The sequence below is a fragment of the Balaenoptera borealis genome (genome assembly GCF_965194805.1).
Source record: "Balaenoptera borealis genome assembly, chromosome: 20".
NCBI lineage: Eukaryota > Metazoa > Chordata > Mammalia > Artiodactyla > Balaenopteridae > Balaenoptera > Balaenoptera borealis.
In genome coordinates this window covers 16,289,966-16,307,467 of record NC_138879.1, presented here as the reverse complement: position 1 = coordinate 16,307,467, position 17,502 = coordinate 16,289,966, and the positions used below count along the sequence as shown (strand labels likewise).

The 17,502-nt window shown below is 34.7% G+C and overlaps 1 protein-coding gene across 13 annotated transcripts in view; it reads right to left on the bottom strand.

The window, feature by feature from the left end:
- Window positions 1-3,456: 3,456 nt before the first annotated feature.
- CDC27 (cell division cycle 27) overlaps window positions 3,457-17,502 on the bottom strand; it is a 57,454-nt gene continuing 43,408 nt past the window's right edge. For 8 of the 13 annotated variants that reach the window (XM_082373811.1, XM_082373812.1, XM_082373814.1 and 5 more), the window contains exons 14-19: window positions 16,542-16,750; window positions 14,569-14,686; window positions 12,198-12,326; window positions 8,693-8,767; window positions 7,719-7,875; window positions 3,457-6,515 (exon numbers count right to left, since the gene is read on the bottom strand). In XM_082373811.1, coding sequence (XP_082229937.1) covers window positions 6,433-6,515; window positions 7,719-7,875; window positions 8,693-8,767; window positions 12,198-12,326; window positions 14,569-14,686; window positions 16,542-16,750 — 771 coding nt within the window. In that variant the 3' untranslated portion in view covers window positions 3,457-6,432. Of the gene's footprint in view, window positions 6,516-7,718; window positions 7,895-8,692; window positions 8,768-10,267; window positions 10,378-12,197; window positions 12,327-14,568; window positions 14,687-16,541; window positions 16,751-17,502 lie in introns of those variants that run through there. The other 5 variants (XM_082373805.1, XM_082373806.1, XM_082373807.1 and 2 more) reach the window with 3 other exon arrangements.

Here is a 17,502-nt window from a genome sequence, read left to right as displayed (position 1 = left end):
CGGGGATCGCTTTGCTCTATTCCCAATCATTTCATGGGCAGGATTCCTAGTTTGAGAGCTTTTTTGCAGTTTCAGCATCTTGCTGGTAGGGGTGGGAAGAATGATGTGCTTTCTCTTTTCTGCCAGTCTTTTATTTCCCCTTTTTCCTTTCAATGCCTCTTTTTCATACCTTATTCTCCTGCAGAAACACTGCTTGTATGAGGCTGCCACTCTGGTCCCAGACATTTTCAAACCTTTCCCTGAAGTGAGGGCTATAATCTACCAAGTCCCAACCTGTGTTAGGTATTTTACATTTGTTTCATTTTTTCCCCCGAAGATTCTGGGCTTCCTGTAATAAGTCTTCTACTCCATTCTGCTCTGTCCATGGAGAGATTTAGCCTTTTTCCTCACTTTCTGTGACCACAGGCTAATGGTGATAGCAGGATCCCTACTGGAAAATTTCCCCTCTACTTACAGGTAATTTGAAATTATAGTATTCTCTTAATAATGAAGGCATGAACCATGTACAGTTTTGTTCTACTTGATTTTATGGTTGTCTTGGGAGAGGGACAGATTTGTAATCAGGTTAAGTGCCATTGTTTTCCAGCCCTAGGAGTCTCAATATGCTTTTTTCTTATCAGACATACATTTCAGCACCCAGTCACGATGTAAACCATTGAAAACTAGCGATGGAAAGGAGGTATCTTAATTATCAGTGGTTATAAATGGTAGTTGAAGTGAGAGATGTGTTGGAATTGGCAATGCGATTAACAAAGGGAACATATTGCACATTAGTGGTTTTAGATTATGTCAAGTCGAAAGTTTGAGAAAATTAAGATGCGTTTTCTTTAAGACTCGGAATAAAACAATGAGTGCTTGATATTATGGCTGCTACTGCTCAGTATAATATTGGTGATCCCAGCCATAGCAATTAAAAAGAAAAAAGAAACGAGGTATTTTACACAAGGATTAAAAAGGAATTAATGTCAGGAATTCCCTGCTCAAATAGAAACCCTACAAATTCTTAGAATAAGAAAGTTCACTAAGTTTTTAGGATCAACTGACAAAAAGCGTTACCCTCTCTACAGCAGTGTGGTAGGTGCTCTTGGCTGCTAAGCCAACAGCCATTCCCCCTTCTTCGCTAACAAAATCTCTGGGTCCAAACACAGATCACAGTGTATCTAAACCAGTCATGGCAAACCCAGTCCCTTTTACCAGATTCTAAAATTTACCAAGTATCCCTTGCAGCTAAGGATGATTATTTGACCCAGTCCTGGCCAAAAATAACGTAAGCAAATGTGTGCCAAGCTGTTCCTGGGAAAGATTTTCCTCTTTTTGCAAATGCTTTGGTTTCTCTAAGACTTAGTTTCCTCTTGTATAAAACAGGTAATACACGCCTTACCTTATAAGGCTGTAAAGATGAAATGAGATTATTCTTATATCAAAGTGATCCATAAATCCTAAATAAAAAGCAGATAAATGCTAGCATTTTTCAAGATATACAAATGATTATGGGCACAGATTTATAGCATCGACTGGTATAAGGGCTGCAAACTGGCATAAGTTTAAGGAGTGCTGTTATATACAAAGAAATCCCTTTACCCAATCAAGTCTTTTCATTATTAGGAAACTAAGAACTGATGAATTTTTATTCTTGTGTAGCACCTTGCCCAGTGATGTATTAACTCACAAAGTATTGAGAAAAATCTAACACCTCAGACTACATGTTATTTGGGGTGATTTGCAGATAGTTATGCCAGTATAGCTGTAAGTTCTCGTTCAGGGGTTGCAGGATATAAAATGTCAGATTATAGGTATAGTATATAGTATATGTGTATCTATGTGTTTCTATTTGTGATGTTTCTATAACATCACCTCCACCCTGATAATACCACAGTGTATTTGTACAGTGCTTTAGTTTGACAAAGCACTTCCATGCTTTAACACATGTGATCCTCAGTCCTCTCTGGGATAAGAAGGGTAGATCTGATATTCTTTGTATTGATGAGAAAAAAAGTTTAATTGTTCAGGGTCACACAGCAACTAAGGGGCAAAGTATACATTCCCTAGATATCAGTCTAGTGCTTTTTAAAAATACATGATTAGAAACCTTAATTCTACTTCATTGTTCTTCTTTGCTCCCACTGTTACTTACTCTTTTTCTTATTCCAACTCCAGTGATGCATTATGCATTTGAATTTTCTTCTCAAATATAGCTTTTAGCCTCAAATTGAAAATTCCATTTTGAGGGTATTGAATAAAAAGAATGCTTGTGTTAAGGGAAATTGGTAATAAAAAAAAAAAAGTAAGAATGGAAGGAAAATCAAGGACTTAAAATTTCCTACTTTAAAGCAAATTCTAGTTACTCAAGAAAGGGATACCGCTTTCAGTTTCAGTGTGAAAAGTACAGAGGCAGGATACACGTAAAAGCCCCTTCAAAGGACTAAGCATATAATAGATTTAAATCTACAGTTAGTAATAAAGTTTCCTTTGTAAAACCCGAACTTCTGTGATACTCAATGTCAAAATGCTAGGGAGGACACTTGAGAGTTAACATTAGATATGATCTGAAACTTCCAGAGAAGTCCAAAACTAAGTAAAAGGTTTTGAACATACACAAAAGCCAAAAGTGTCCAGCTCTATCATTTAATAGTTGAGTCTTGGTTTTCTCTTTTGTAAAATGCAGTAGCACCTACCTTATAGGGTTGAGGACTGAAAATACTGTACACAAGGTAAGTAACACGGTACACATGGCAAGAACTCACTAAACATATTTAGCAAAGTTTGCCCTTCTGAACCTTCATGAACCATTAATTAGAGGCTAAACAAACCAAAGAATACTTCCTACCTACACTTCTAGTTATCCCTGCCCTGCTGACAGCAAATGGCCAGTCCTAGGGAAGGTTACGGTCTGAGTCATTCCTTCTCACCTGCCCAGCGCACCTCACTTTGTGTCTTTTTCCCTATTGCTACCCTTTCTTCAAGTCTGAACAAAACCCTTCAGCTCTCTACCCTTTTTCCAAGATATCAAACTAGAGTAAAATTTGGTTTCTATATTCTACTTCTTTCAGATCTTGATATTTAAAATTGATTCTGATTAGAACAAAAAAGCTGTGTGTCCCTTTCAAAGGAATTTCAGAAATCACATGATTAAAGAATAATAAGCAGTTGACTCGCAAAGTAGCAGCTGCTGGCAAGGGACTTTTGTAGTTTGGGAAAAATACATTCTAAAAGTTACCATTTTTTGGTCACAATATTTATTTTGACATTCCAAATAATACTAAAAAAAGGTGTGAGTTAAAAAAAAAAATATATATATATATATTAGAAGAGGGTGTAAGTTAAAAAAAAAATAGAGAAACACTGCCCTAGACTTTTGTGGAACATAAAACTGTAATCTTTCACTATTTTGCTGTGCCTTACTATAAAAATACAGATGGCACAGCTCTTATATAGCTTTAATGACTTGATTATAAATTTGCTTTCAAAAGTAATTTATTTGGATTTTCCATATCCTTTAATGAATTGCAAATATATTAACAGAAAAGACTTTCCCCCCCAAGACTGTACAATTTCCGAAATAAGTCAGGAAAAGCAAAAAGAAGACACAAAATTACATTGTTTCAATGCAAATAGAACACACACATCACACCCACACTTGCATTTTCCTAGGTTTTCACAAAGAAAACAGGTCACCATATTTCTTGTGAAGACCCATACTATACTCTGGCTAAACAGAGACTTGCAAACTTTTTTCTTCAAAAAGAGCATTTTTAATAGACTAAATACTGGTTATCACTGAGTTTTTGTTTAAGGTACAACAGCAGCATGGTTCAAATGTCACTTGCAGTTCTTGGAAAAAATAAAAATTTTAAAGTAATGAAATACAGAAAAAGTAGGACCACCTTTCATTATTTTGAGTACCATTGTTCTCTTGAAAAAATATTTCCAAACTTCTAAAATCCCAGAGTTAAGAACCATTTCCAATGGGGAAAATATCCAATGCCACAACATAACTTCTGAACAAGAGAGAGTGTGTGTGTGTGTGTGTGTGTGTGTGTGTGTGTATGTATATATATATACACACACACGTGTGAAAAGCTTAAAGAGAAACAAGGCCGTCAAAGTACTTAGTATTTCTGATTTCCTTCAAAATAACTTCTGAAATTTGAAGCAAACATTTTGCTTGATCAAAACGCACATCTTCTTCTGGTTGTTTGATCTCCATTCCAAGCAAAAAAGAAAGAAGAAAAGAGAAAGCCAGAAACAGTAAATAGGTGGGAAATAAGGCTTCAAATACCTAAATGACTTTGAAAGTAGAGGTGTGAGGAAAATGCAATCAGGTCAAGCTTAGGCTGATTATCCCTCAGCCAACCATTGCCATGCTGTGCCTTCCACAACTATCCTTTTATCCTTGGTCTCAAAATTAGTACCAGAAAGACTTACTTCTGGCACAGGACATAAATTCCTACTACAAAAAATAACTAATTATACATCAGCAAATTGTTTTCTGAGCATAGCTTTCTCTAAGCTTTGTAACAAAGAGCTCAGTTCAAAGCTTTCTATGAAACTCTATATTTGATACTGTTATACAGCTGGCTTATGATTTGCCAATTAAAAAAATAAAATAATATAAAATTAAATATTACAGAACTAATGGATAAAAATGGAATATTTGTTAGAATCCAAGTGCTAGCCTTTAGGAATTTTTAATGATACTCGTTTACTCACAACCTTTCCCTTTTCTTATAAATTATTTTTTTTTAGGCAGCACATATATAGATTTAGGTAGAAAATTTTGTTAAATACCTCTCTGGCACCCAATACCTAATCTAAGACTCTGACTTGAATTAGTTTGTAACAGTATCTAAGCCACATTCAAATCAGCAGATTAACAGTAAATGATAAAAATTACTGAGTCTACAGGCTAAAATTTTTTTCTTATCTTCTGTAATCCACCTTATTTTCACAGCTTGACTAACAAATACAGGTAACCAGTAGATAAGTTTGTCCTTCATCAAATAATCCAAAACAATAACTGTAGGCCTGTCATTCATAAGAAACTATAAATTTGTTATATTCTGACATTGGCACTTAATAAAATGTTAACTAAAGTTTCTCTAAAAATTTCAGTACATTACAATAAAGGAGATACACAATTTAAGACTTTAAATTGGTTACTGTGAAATTCCAATAATTCCCATTTCATTATGCATAATTAGATCTTTAAAATTATGGTCATTCCCCAAGGACATCAACCTATATTATGACAAACTCAAAAGAGAACTCCTCTCCTTCGTAAGAGCGGGGGTTTTTTTTCAGCTAAGAATTTCTAATATCCTAAACCCAATCACTCTCAGTAAATGTTTTGGTGACTCACACTATTGAAAATAATTTGAAGCAGAGGGCTGAAAAGAATGGAAATGACCTCAACTGAAGGTAACCACACATTCTTGCACCCTGCTTAAACATTTAGAAAAGTCAGAGGGATACTGTCTTGAACAAATATAGATTCAAGGTTATGGTAGGATTCTGATTTTATTAAGGCTTTCACTATCATGATCTCTTAAAGTCTTTCCATTTAGTGTTCTCATTTTGATTCTTCTGGTGAACTTAAATGGTTATTAAGAGCCTTTTTTTGGCTTTTCAGTGGGCAACCCTTCTATCATCTCTGAATGTTAAAGGTGATCCCACAGAGCTCAAAGAGAGGAGGCAATATGGTAAGGACCAATTTTAAAGTTTGTAATACCTAGACAACAATGATCAACACTTTGAAGCAAGATGAATAAATTAAAATTCTTGGTTAGACATTAAAGTATTCTTGCCAAGAATAAGTGTACACTGTATGGAGGGATACTGATTCCTACATATGAGTTCCAATATGCCCATTATATTTGTTTACGGGAGATACTGCAATTTTAAGGTAATTTACATTCCTTGGCAATCAAGTTACTCTGTTATAGGCAATGTCTTTTATTGTTCCATCTGGCACTTGCTAACACCATTCCTGAAGAACCTAGAAATGAAGGTCAGTCACTCTGTTTATCAGGAACAGAACCAAGTAAAAACAAATTTTTGGAAAAACGACCAAGAGATTCTGGTTCATCACCATTTTCCATATCTAATGGTTCCTTCAAGATAAAACAAAACTCTTCCTTCCATGATAGCTTTCCAACAAAGGGAGATTAAAGAAAAAAAAAGAAAAGAAAGTTTCCCACCCTACCCTCTAAATTGTCATTCATACTGGTGAAAGAGCCAGTCTTGTTAGCAGCTAAATATTGCACTGCCTTTCATTCTGTGTACAGTCAGGGTCCAATGAAAGGGGCACACTCAGGGTATAAGTGATGGATGATGACACTGCTGGCTCAAGAGTGAAGACTCAGTACATGGAAGGACAAGAAACACGTCAGCACTAGTCACACATCCAGTTGCAAAAGTCTTGATTTCCAGAAGTTAAAATTCATCACTTTCAGCTGCATGAAGTTGTGTGTCATCCGCATCTGTCATGCTGCTCTCCTGGGATTCATCTGTTCCCACTTTAAAAATAAAACAAAAGTCTACAGTAAGATATCTGACAAATATTTTTTGTTGGTTCATGAAAACTATTATATTCAGAGAGATGAGACCTTAAATAAAAGCCCTTAAAAATCCTGATATCCTTCAATAAAATGCAATTCAAGTTCCTTATTTTATAGCATGTCTAAGATTATTTTATTGCATTTAACCTTTAAGAGCTTTAACTAGTAAAACTGCCTCTCCCTAACGAATTCCTATTCCTAACCTAAGAATCAAAACTATTCTCTGACATTCCGTCCAATTGTTGACTCCACTTTGGGGACAGTCCCCGATAGTTCACAAAAATATAGAATATAAATATACTTCTGGAACAAAGCCATCTTAGTTTATCTCATCAGAGGTCTCTCAATTCTCTTATTAAAAAATATTAATATATTAAGTCTTGGCTCTCACTAATTATTTTAAGACATACTCTCAATTAAGGGATAGAGTATATATATTTTTTGCTTTTTAATTAATTGATGTATAGCTGATTTACAATATTATATTAGTTTCAGGTGTACAATATAGTGATTCAATATAGGGATAGAGTATTTACTGCCTTAAATTATCAATCAAATTCTTTGCTCCTTCCTCTTTTCTTGACCTCTCCATTTAAATATATTTGCCACATATTTAGATTTTAGATTTGTGAGAGCTACATAGAATTTGAATAGCTACTACAGATCTGTCAGTACTTTAAAATGTGCACAAATTTATTATTCATTCACTTAGCACTTACAATGTTTTCAACACAGTCACACCTATCATCTTTTCTCCCCCTACCACGTTCCTATGAAGCAGATAAGGCAGGCATTAATTAGTTACACAGATTGAAGCTTAGGTAAAAATCAGCAATGGATTTGACAAAAATCACACAGCAAACTAGATCTGAGCTGAAACTAGTTACCTGGCTCCATATGCATGCTGTTATTATACTACCCTGTTCAACTTCCCTAAAATTTCATTTGGGATAAAGAATCTATCATGGTTAGAGATAAAATAAAAAAGCAGTCCCTAAATCCTTATACAAAAGGTAGCTTTCTGAATACTCCAAAAAATTTCCATGTTTATTCCGTGCCATAAAGAAATATGTTTCATCTTACCAACTCTGATGTGGTGTTTCACTAGCTTTCTGCTTTGAATAACCACATATAAACCTAATTTACATGGATGATACTCACTGATCTGTTCCTCTTGGGTTATTGGCTCCTCATCATCTGGAAGGTAGCGCTTATCAATCGCCTCTTTAATCTGGTTATTGGCTCCTTTAGGATCTAAATCCATAGCCCAAGAGAAATTCATCAGGGCGAGGTGCGTTTGACCTAACTTCTTGTAAACCTAAAAATAAACAGCAGCACTACATTTTTCATTAAGTTGTAAGCTTCAGCTATAAAATCCTAAGCATTTTAAATTTAAATTAGGCTCTTGATTATGTGCTATAAATTCATTCTGAGTAGGACATTTTCATCCTATCGAAGAATTCATACCAACTTTTGAGTTCCTTTTAATATATTCAGCTATTATTTTCAGAATTCCTTGCCTGTATCTCTCAGGTAGTGAGCTTCCAATAAATCTCACTCTGTCTGGAACAATGATAATGGAAAGAAATGGACTATAAGCTGCTTGATTAGCATTCACTTACACTGACTTTAAACGGAGTTACATCAACTCTCAGCACCTGTCCACTGTCCTCAGCTACCTTAACCAACTGGCATCTAGGGGCCCAGTGTGTAAAATCCTGACTAGTCTGGCCTTGGAAATTTTGCAAGCCATTTTTTCAAACTAAAGAACACAGCGGCATTACTTTTCTTCTTTTGGGGGATGTTTGAGTATTTTATTGATAATTGGAAGCTAAGGGCTTTCCTTGAGGTAGCCTCAGTTATGAACTCATTACTGGCCATTGGCTGCAAGTGCTAATACACTTCCAAAACTATAGAAGGATTAGGGTTATAGGGTGTGTGTTCTTGCTTCTTCATTAGGATATCATCTTCTTAAATGTTAAAACTAAATCCATTCTTTATTTCCAGAGCAATTAGTTCAGAGCTCTAGTTGAATTTGCTCAATAGATACTGCACAATAAAATATTATATTTATTCTTCAAAAATTAATATTTGTTATGAAAGTCACAGTTTAGAACCAGGGCCCCAATCTTTACCTTTCCTATTAAGAAGTAAACGAGGGATTCTTTGGGAACAATTTGTTTCAATTCTTCAAGTTCTTGTAAAGCAGACTGAAAAAAGCAAAGAAAAACACAGTAGCAAAATTGTCCAGTTTTGACTAAGCAAGTGTTTTTATTTAATTTCCCAAATCATCTTAACTAAAGCTTACTAGATCTTAATCAGTGTACTTCCTTGTTGCATTAATTCTTGTTGTGAAAATAAAATGCAAGGAAAATACTTATGACAACAGGAACTAAGAAGTGGCAGGAATTCACCAAAATTCACTGAAAAACACATACAATTCTTTGTGAAATATGGAGGTGACAACCCTTGTTTTTGTCACCATTTTGTTTAAAATAACTAAACTCCATCACACTGTATATGAAAGTGTTTTAAAAACTAAGTTGCAGAACAACTCTTAAGTTCTGTTAATTTACCTTCTCCCTGACACCAGCACTAAGCTTTGAATACCAACCTGCCATTTTTTTTTTAAATTTTATTTATTTATGACTGTGTTGGGTCTTTGTTTCTCTGTGAGGGCTTTCTCTAGTTGTGGCAAGCGGGGGCCACTCTTCATCGCAGTGTGCGGGCCTCTCACTATCGTGGCCTCTCTTGTTGCGGAGCACAGGCTCCAGACGCACAGGCTCAGTAGTTGTGGCTCACGGGCCCAGTTGCTCCACGGCATGTGGGATCTTCCCAGACCAGGGCTCGAACCCGTGTCCCCTGCATTGGCAGGCAGATTCTCAACCACTGCGCCACCAGGGAAGCCCCCAACCTGCCATTTTAACTAATGATGAAGAGCCTAAAATTTAACCCTCTGAATTGAGTTAAAATTATCTAGCGATTTTCTGACCACTGCTAAAGGGTTCAGGAGATTGAAAAGACAGATAGGAACATTGCATTTGTATTTAAAAGGAAGATATGATGATTAAAAATAAAAACTGGGGCTTCCCTGGTGGCGAAGTGGTTGGGAGTCTGCCTGCCAATGCAGGGGACATGGGTTCGAGCCCTGGTCTGGGAAGATCCCACATGCCGCGGAGCAACTAAGCCTGTGTGCCACAACTGCTGAGCCTGCACTCTAGAGTCCGCGAGCCGCAGCTGCTGAGCCCAAGTGCTGCAACTACTGAAGCCCACGTGCCTGGAGCCCATGCTCCACAACGAGAAGCCCGCACACCACAACGAAGAGTGGCCCCGCTCGCCACAACTAGAGAAAGCCCGAGGGCAGCAGCGAAGACCCAACGCAGCCAAAAATAAAAAACAAAAAAACTGGCTCCCCAAATGAGATACTGTCAATTTTTCACCTAGTAAATGGACAAAAATAAAAAGTTTGATGTTACATAAAGTTACCATGAGTGAGGGAAATCAGGTATTCTCATCACTGAGGGCAGAACTGTAAATTGATGCAACCTCTGTGTGAGGACAACTTAGCATTATCTATTAAGTTAAAAACTGCATGTAAACATTGATTCAGCAATCCCACTGTTAGGAATCTGGCCTAGTTATGTTAACTAACATAATATTTTTCTAATCAGAACAATAAAAAATCAGTGAGAAGAGTGACATCGCTTAACATTTTTGCAAATCTCTGGTTAACAGAAGACAGCTGGACTCTCTTATCTGCTTCTGCATTCAATCTCTTATGATATCACATCAAGTAGTTTTTGAAACATTCCACTGTACACTGGGGAGAAAATGAAAGTGAAAAAGGCAAATAACATCTAAATATTATTATGAAAATAGTTTTGACCTTGTGGACTTCTTGAAAGGGTTTCTGGGACCCCCCCAACAGAAGTTCCCAGACCATACTTTGGGAATCACTGCTTTAAAGAAAATTTAATCAAGATAACGTACCCCAAAACTTCTTTACTTCTACACCACACACAGTTCACACAGTTCAGAATCGATGTGTGTTTTTTCCTCTGACTGTACGTTACAACTGTTATCAAAATTTCATGTATCTATCATGCCTCCCCCCCGATAATCTACTTGCAAATAGAAAAATAGTGAGAAATATTGAGAAATAGTGTCTAACACAGCACCAGAGTTCTCATTTTTGCCCTAAAAGACTTAAGACTTACACAACTAGATATCAACACAACACATTAAATAGGGTGGTGCCTAGTAATGTTTTTGCCACAGAGAGACTGAGGTGGCCCTCTAACACAATTTGATTTTCATTTTGGAGGCAAGACATTTCAGAAGCAATCAGTAACTGTTCCTTATGCCCTTTTTCTACCTGTATCTAATCCATGCATCAAAGTAGGCCTATAATTCAGCCAAGCCCCAAGCTGGTACTCAAAAATGACTATAACCATTACGGCCTGGACAGTGGGTCAGATTAGAACATGAGCTTCTTGAAGCAAGTATAGGGCTGATTTACATGGCATTCCTGGTAAGTGTGGTGGCATTAAAATGGCTTTAAGAACAATAAATTGAATAAAATCCTTCAACAGAAAAACCTGACCACATATCTAGAAAAGTACAGTGAAGCAAAAAAATGAAAACAAATGCTGAATTACAATTATAGTACGTCAAAGAGCAAGTTAAAAGTGTTTATCAGATTTAAAAGAAGTTTTAAAAGGACAGAACAGTAGGATTAGACATCCACTTCTTCATAAAGAAAACCAGAGCAAGACTAGAAGAATTACTGAATAAATGACAAAGAATAAATTATACATTTAATCCCTTTATATATCTTTCTCAGTCTTGTAAAAAGTTAAGGGCTTACCACCAAGTTTGTATTTTTCGATTTCAGCAAATTTCAATGCATACTGGAAGAACAGATTTCTAGGGAAAGAGTCTACTAAAATGGATTATTTAGCCCAAGTTTTTCCGTGCACTTAAATTTCGGGTATTTTTTTGGTAAGTTTTTAACTGTTTTTAGTAGAAAGAGCCTGAATTTATTTAAAAAGTAACCTGAACTTAAAATCAAAACTTTGGATTCATAGTTTATGATTACCTAGTCTCCCTGTTACAAGATCTCATAACTCACTATGTATACTTTTCCTTTATGTATTATTCTTGTGATTATTTGATTAATGTCTGTTCTCCCTCTAGAAGGGTACTAGATGGTAAACTATTCAAAGGCAGGAAATATGGTTGCTTCACTTGCCACTATATTCCTAGTGCCTGACATATAACAGATACTCAAATAAATACTTATTGAAAAATGCACACATTCATTTGTCATCTGTTCACATATTTTGGTCCTAACAGGATGGTTTAGGTTTTACATTTAAGATAACTGCCTTTCCACATAGGAAATCTTTTCAAGGGATAACCATATATTCCTAAATATCCATACACCCATCCTTCCCATGAGAACTTCTCATGAAGAAATAAAATCACACAGGCACAAAAAAGAAATTAATAGCTTTTAAAAATGGGGAAAATAGACTAAGATAAAAATTCAAGTATAAATAACTTTTAGTTTATTAAAAAAGGGGTAAAACTTAAGCAGTACAATGTTGGAGACGATTAAGATACATATATATATCTTACCTTATATTTTTCATTTGCAAATAAAACTGAGGCTCTGTGAAATTTGCATAGAGGGTTCTTAGGATCAATAACAATGGCTTTGTTTAGGGTATCCAAAGCCTTCTCAGATTTTTTCAGCGCGTGCTGAACCTGTAAGAAATAAAGATCCTATTTTTCCTTTTGAAAACCAAAAGGTGAAAACCAAATAGTGTGACTCAAAACCAACATAGCTCCCAATTCACCATTACCCTACATAATGATAATCAAGATTCTATCTTTAGAGTAGATAGTTGGTTACCTTTAAGCCTAAAAGATAAGAAAAAACTTTGTCTTCCTTCTCAAGAAAATCTGTACTATTTAGCTAGATAATACTCACATTTTAACAGATTTATTATGGTCCTCTAAATATTAGACTTTTCGAAACTTTCCAAGAACCCCTAGAGGATTTGGCTCTAAAACTTACCAACCCTGTTTCACTCGGAACAATTACACTTTTACCTATTTTAGGAATTTGTTTTAAAAATGGTCCTCTGCTTTACATATTTGAAAACCATTGATCTGTAATTCTGGGTAGTAAATAATTTATTTTAAATAGCTTAAAAGAAAACCAACCAAGTCTCACTATTTATTCATGTGTACTCATATTCTGCTCTGTTCCTCCTTAGATGAATTATATGTTAAAAATGAAGTGGAACAGACTCACAGACATAGAAAACAAACTTACGGTTACCAAAGGGAAAGGGGTGGGGGAGGGATAAATTAGGAGTTTGGGACTAACAGATACAGACTACTATATACAAAATACATAAACAGCAAGGACCTACTGTATAGCACAGGGAACTATATTCAATATCTCATAATAACCTATAATGGGAAAGAATCTGAAAAAGAATATATATATAACTGAATCATCTTGCTGAAAACCTGAAACTAACACAACATTGTAAATCAACTATACTTCAAAAAAAAAACAAAAACAGGGAAACTATAGCAAAGATAAGTGACCTTTCTAGGTCTTAGAACCCAAAGATCACACAATGCTGGACTATGGGCTTTAGAAACTGGCCAGTGGGGGGTGTTCAACCATCACACTTTGTCTGTTTTATATCGTATAATTATGAAACCGTGACCCAGTCTCTTAGCTGGAACTTGAGTGTGATTGGAAAGTGGGATTAAAACTGAAATTACGTTCCTTGAAAATCTCAATAAAAATAAATAAGTTAATAAAATAAAATAAAGTGGAGTGAATGGATGTGATTGTGGAACTTTAACAAACAAGAATGTGAGAGTAGGTACTACCAACATCTGGTGCTAAATTCATCTATGCAATGATCTTTGCAGAAGGTTATTACTACATGTGGCCAAATATTCTGCTCACAGAACTGAAATCCTAAATACTAGGTTCCCTAACAGAGGAGCATACTCTTTTATCTAAAAACTTCAAATAAACCACTCAAAATTATAAAACAATCTGTTCCACAATAACTTTAGAAGCAAGCCTACTTTAAAAAATGTTCAACTTCACTAAAAGGTATCAAGAGATAATCAACTTTGGTTTATCTTAAGTAAAGTGATAGAAAAAAAAATCTTTAATTTGACATACTTTATATTTTTTGCACATTATCTAACTATAAAAGAAGTTACCATGTCAATTTTTAAGAAATTATAAAGAACTAAAATTCTTCCCCCAAAATGAATAGTGAAATTCCAAACTAATATAATTTTCCTCATATTGTACGCTTGTTCACACAAAAGCCAAACTTGCTGAGAGAAAGAAAAAGGGGCAGGGGAAGGAAAGAGGGAGAGGGGAAGCGGGTGAGAGGGCAAGAAAAAGAACTTAAGGTACCATGCTTGCAGAGAAACTAGTAAATGAGATTTTAAAAAGCAAACATACCTCTTCTCCTATCTTATCAAAGTACAACTTATTATCAGATACATTAAAAAAATATAAATATAAAATTGGCAATCCACACTGCCTTATAAGAATTTTAATTAGTCCTGACATATCTACATCACTCAGAGGCTAAAATACAAGAAATCATTTGCCTTAAGTTATTAATTACTTAATTTAGGCGCTAAATATTAATATAGAAAACTGCTTTCAAAAATATGAAGTATCTCATATGAGTGTTATAATAACCCTATGAGGTATGCAAGGTGGTATTACTTGTCATTCATAAAATAGAACCTCAGAGAAATTAAGTAACTTGCCCAAGGAATGAGGGTACTCCAGTGATTTCTCTTTATGCCAAGCAAAAAGGCAATATTTTTGGCTGTAAAAGAATCCAGGATATTGTTTCAAGAATAACAATAACAAAAAGCCCTAATTTTCACTATAGCAATTAAGTCAATAAAAAGGGATTAACTGAACAATACTTAGAAAGCTACTTACTACTCCAATGTGGCAAAGCAAAACCGAACTTTGAGGGTTGATGTCAAGTGCTTTCTGGAAATGCATTTCTGCAAGGCTGAATTTTTCTTGCTTGTAATAAATCATTCCTAAACCATACCTGAGAGTTTAAAATAAAGTACAATTTTAGGGATATGAACTGCTAATTTAGTTCAACTAATAAAAGGATATATATGGAATGTGGCATTTTAATAAACCAGTAGAAAAATACTGATGGTCTTAGGATAGGCAAAAACTATCAGTCATGATAAAAAATTGTCAAAGCATTCTAGACAAGTCACTTTTACAGGTGAAAACAATAAATCCAATCCAGTTAATCAATCAATCAAATAAAACTATAACAACGAGGGAAAAAAGAAACCACATCCTTAGACCCACCACTACAATCTAGATTTAGTAACTAATTTTTACTGAGTGGTTATCATGTGTGTATGCCAATAATTTTGTTAAATTCTTTGTGTGATTTATCTCATTTAATCCTAGATGGAACCAAGGAGATAGGTACTGTTACCAATCACATTTTTAAATAAAGAAACTGAGGCTTAGAGAAGTTAAATAACTTGCCCAAAGTTATACAGCTAATAAGGATTCTAATCAGTTCCTTCCTTTATGATTCTAGACCCTAAACTCCTAACAATGCTACTTCCATGTTATTTGTCCAAATGCATATATATTTTATACTATAATTAGAATATGCATAGTGTCATGTTCTGCTTCCATCCCGTCTCCCCACTCACTGTGTCAAAAATATGCTCCTACAGATTTCAAAATTTATAGACTTCAAAATTATATTTTTTAAAGGCTTCAAATAGACTTCAAAATTATACATTTTAAAGACTATGTAACAGTACATTAACTTAATATACAGGTATTTTTCCTGAATTTTCAAAACATCAAATGAACACATTATGACTGATTTACATTAAGGATCCCTCTTGGCTAAACTAGCTAATGATGATGGGGAATAAACACCAAATAATTAAGAAAAAAAGCACAATAGTATATCTGCTTTATTTGTGTGGTTTTGTTTATAATTATAATTGTGTTAGAGGTGAACAAAAGGTATGAAAAGTTCTGTGCTAATAATGGTGAAAGTGGAGATAACTGAAGAAAGACTACTTACCTTGGAGTTGGAAAAACAAATTTGCTTAATGTTTAGTTAAATACTTATATAGTTACCTAAATAACTCAATATTGAAATTCTTCCCAGTAAAAGCTTGCTAGTCTAAATACTCCTCCTTTTCTCTAACTGAAACAATTATTTTTATAGCATAATATTTGATATGGTAAAGTTTTTTTAAGAATGCAACTATTGCAATATAGCAGAACAGATAGTACACATTTAAAAAACAACAGAAGTCCTATTAAGAACTGAGCTCTGAAAATATCACAGAGAACTTTATGTGAATGTTGGCAAGCCTGACTGTTTAATAGGTCAGCAGAAGCTAGTGCTTATCAGGCCATCTTTCAGGCAATGTAACTGCTTAGAAATGAGATATCCATTAAAAAACACATATACACAAATGAAAAAATATATTTCAATAATCTAGTGCTTCAGATTTAGTGACAAATAGAAAATTGCTATAATGATTAACCCGAAAGATTAACCTTCCACAGTCCCAACCACTTTCTATTTTAATCACCATTTTAGTGTTCTAAAAAAAGTAGCAAATCAAAGTAACAAAACCACCTATTTGCAAAAATTTGGCAGGAGAAAAGGTTGAAACTGTTGAACATAAGGATCTGGAATTCTATTGGCATTAGCTAAGAGTTTGTTAAAGGTATAAATTTCACATAAAAAACCATTTTGGTTAGAAGTTATCAACTAGTATGTACCATTCTTAAGTATTAGTTAGTAATCAAATTCATGACAACGAAGAGATATCTAACAAGAAAAATTACTGAGTATCAGCCCCATCAATAAGACACTGCCTTCGCACTTTGTTAGCACTTACCATGCATTATAATGTCTAGGATTGACTCTGATAGCATTTCGAAAACAAGCTAATGCTTTGTCTAATTCTTCAGTTAACACAAACTCATGCCCTAATAGAGTATAGGCATAAGCATAATTTGGATCAACCTGGATAGCTCTCTGGAAGAATTTAATCGCAATATCATGTTCCCGTTGCAAACTGAAACAGTTCCCTGCAGCACACCAGGCCTTAAAAAAATGGAAACAAGAACCAAATGCACAATTAAAATTTTGTTTTATTTTTTTCTAACAAAAGCAATCTATAACTAAAATCAAGACTCAGATGTTAGAACAGAAAGACAACAATTGAAAGAGTTTTAATATAGTCAATCCTCATTCATGGATTCCATATTGGCAAATTTGTCTACTTTCTAAAATTTATTTGTAAAACCAAAATCAATACTTGCAGTGCTTTAGTGATCACTGGTGGATCCAAGTGTGATGTGTGTGTGTATATTTCCCCTAGGAGCAATGGTTCAGTATTTGCCAATTCAGTGTTCATGGAGACTACAGAAGCTTAAATATGTTACAGAAGTACCACCCAGTATTCTTGAGATGCACGGAAATAAAATCCTTATAGGACTGAAACATGTAAACTGTGCCTATGTCTTAAAATGACAGTTAAAATTATTATTTTAATTTAAAATGAGCATTTTAAAAAAATCTCTATTTCTGTTTAATGAACTCTACTCTTGGTGACAACAGCAATTATAACAAAACCAAATCTTGATTAACCCTGAATGAGATATCTGCTTTATGATTTTTCTATTTGTGAATCTGCACCATATACTCTAGGATTTCCCCTTCTTCTCTGAGTCCCTGCCTATACAGAAGAATACGAAAATAAGTGTGGGTGATACTAAATGAATGATTTGGGTCATTTCCGTTTGGTAAAGATGATCAAAAGATAGCTACAGGGAATTCCCTGGTGGTTCAGTGGT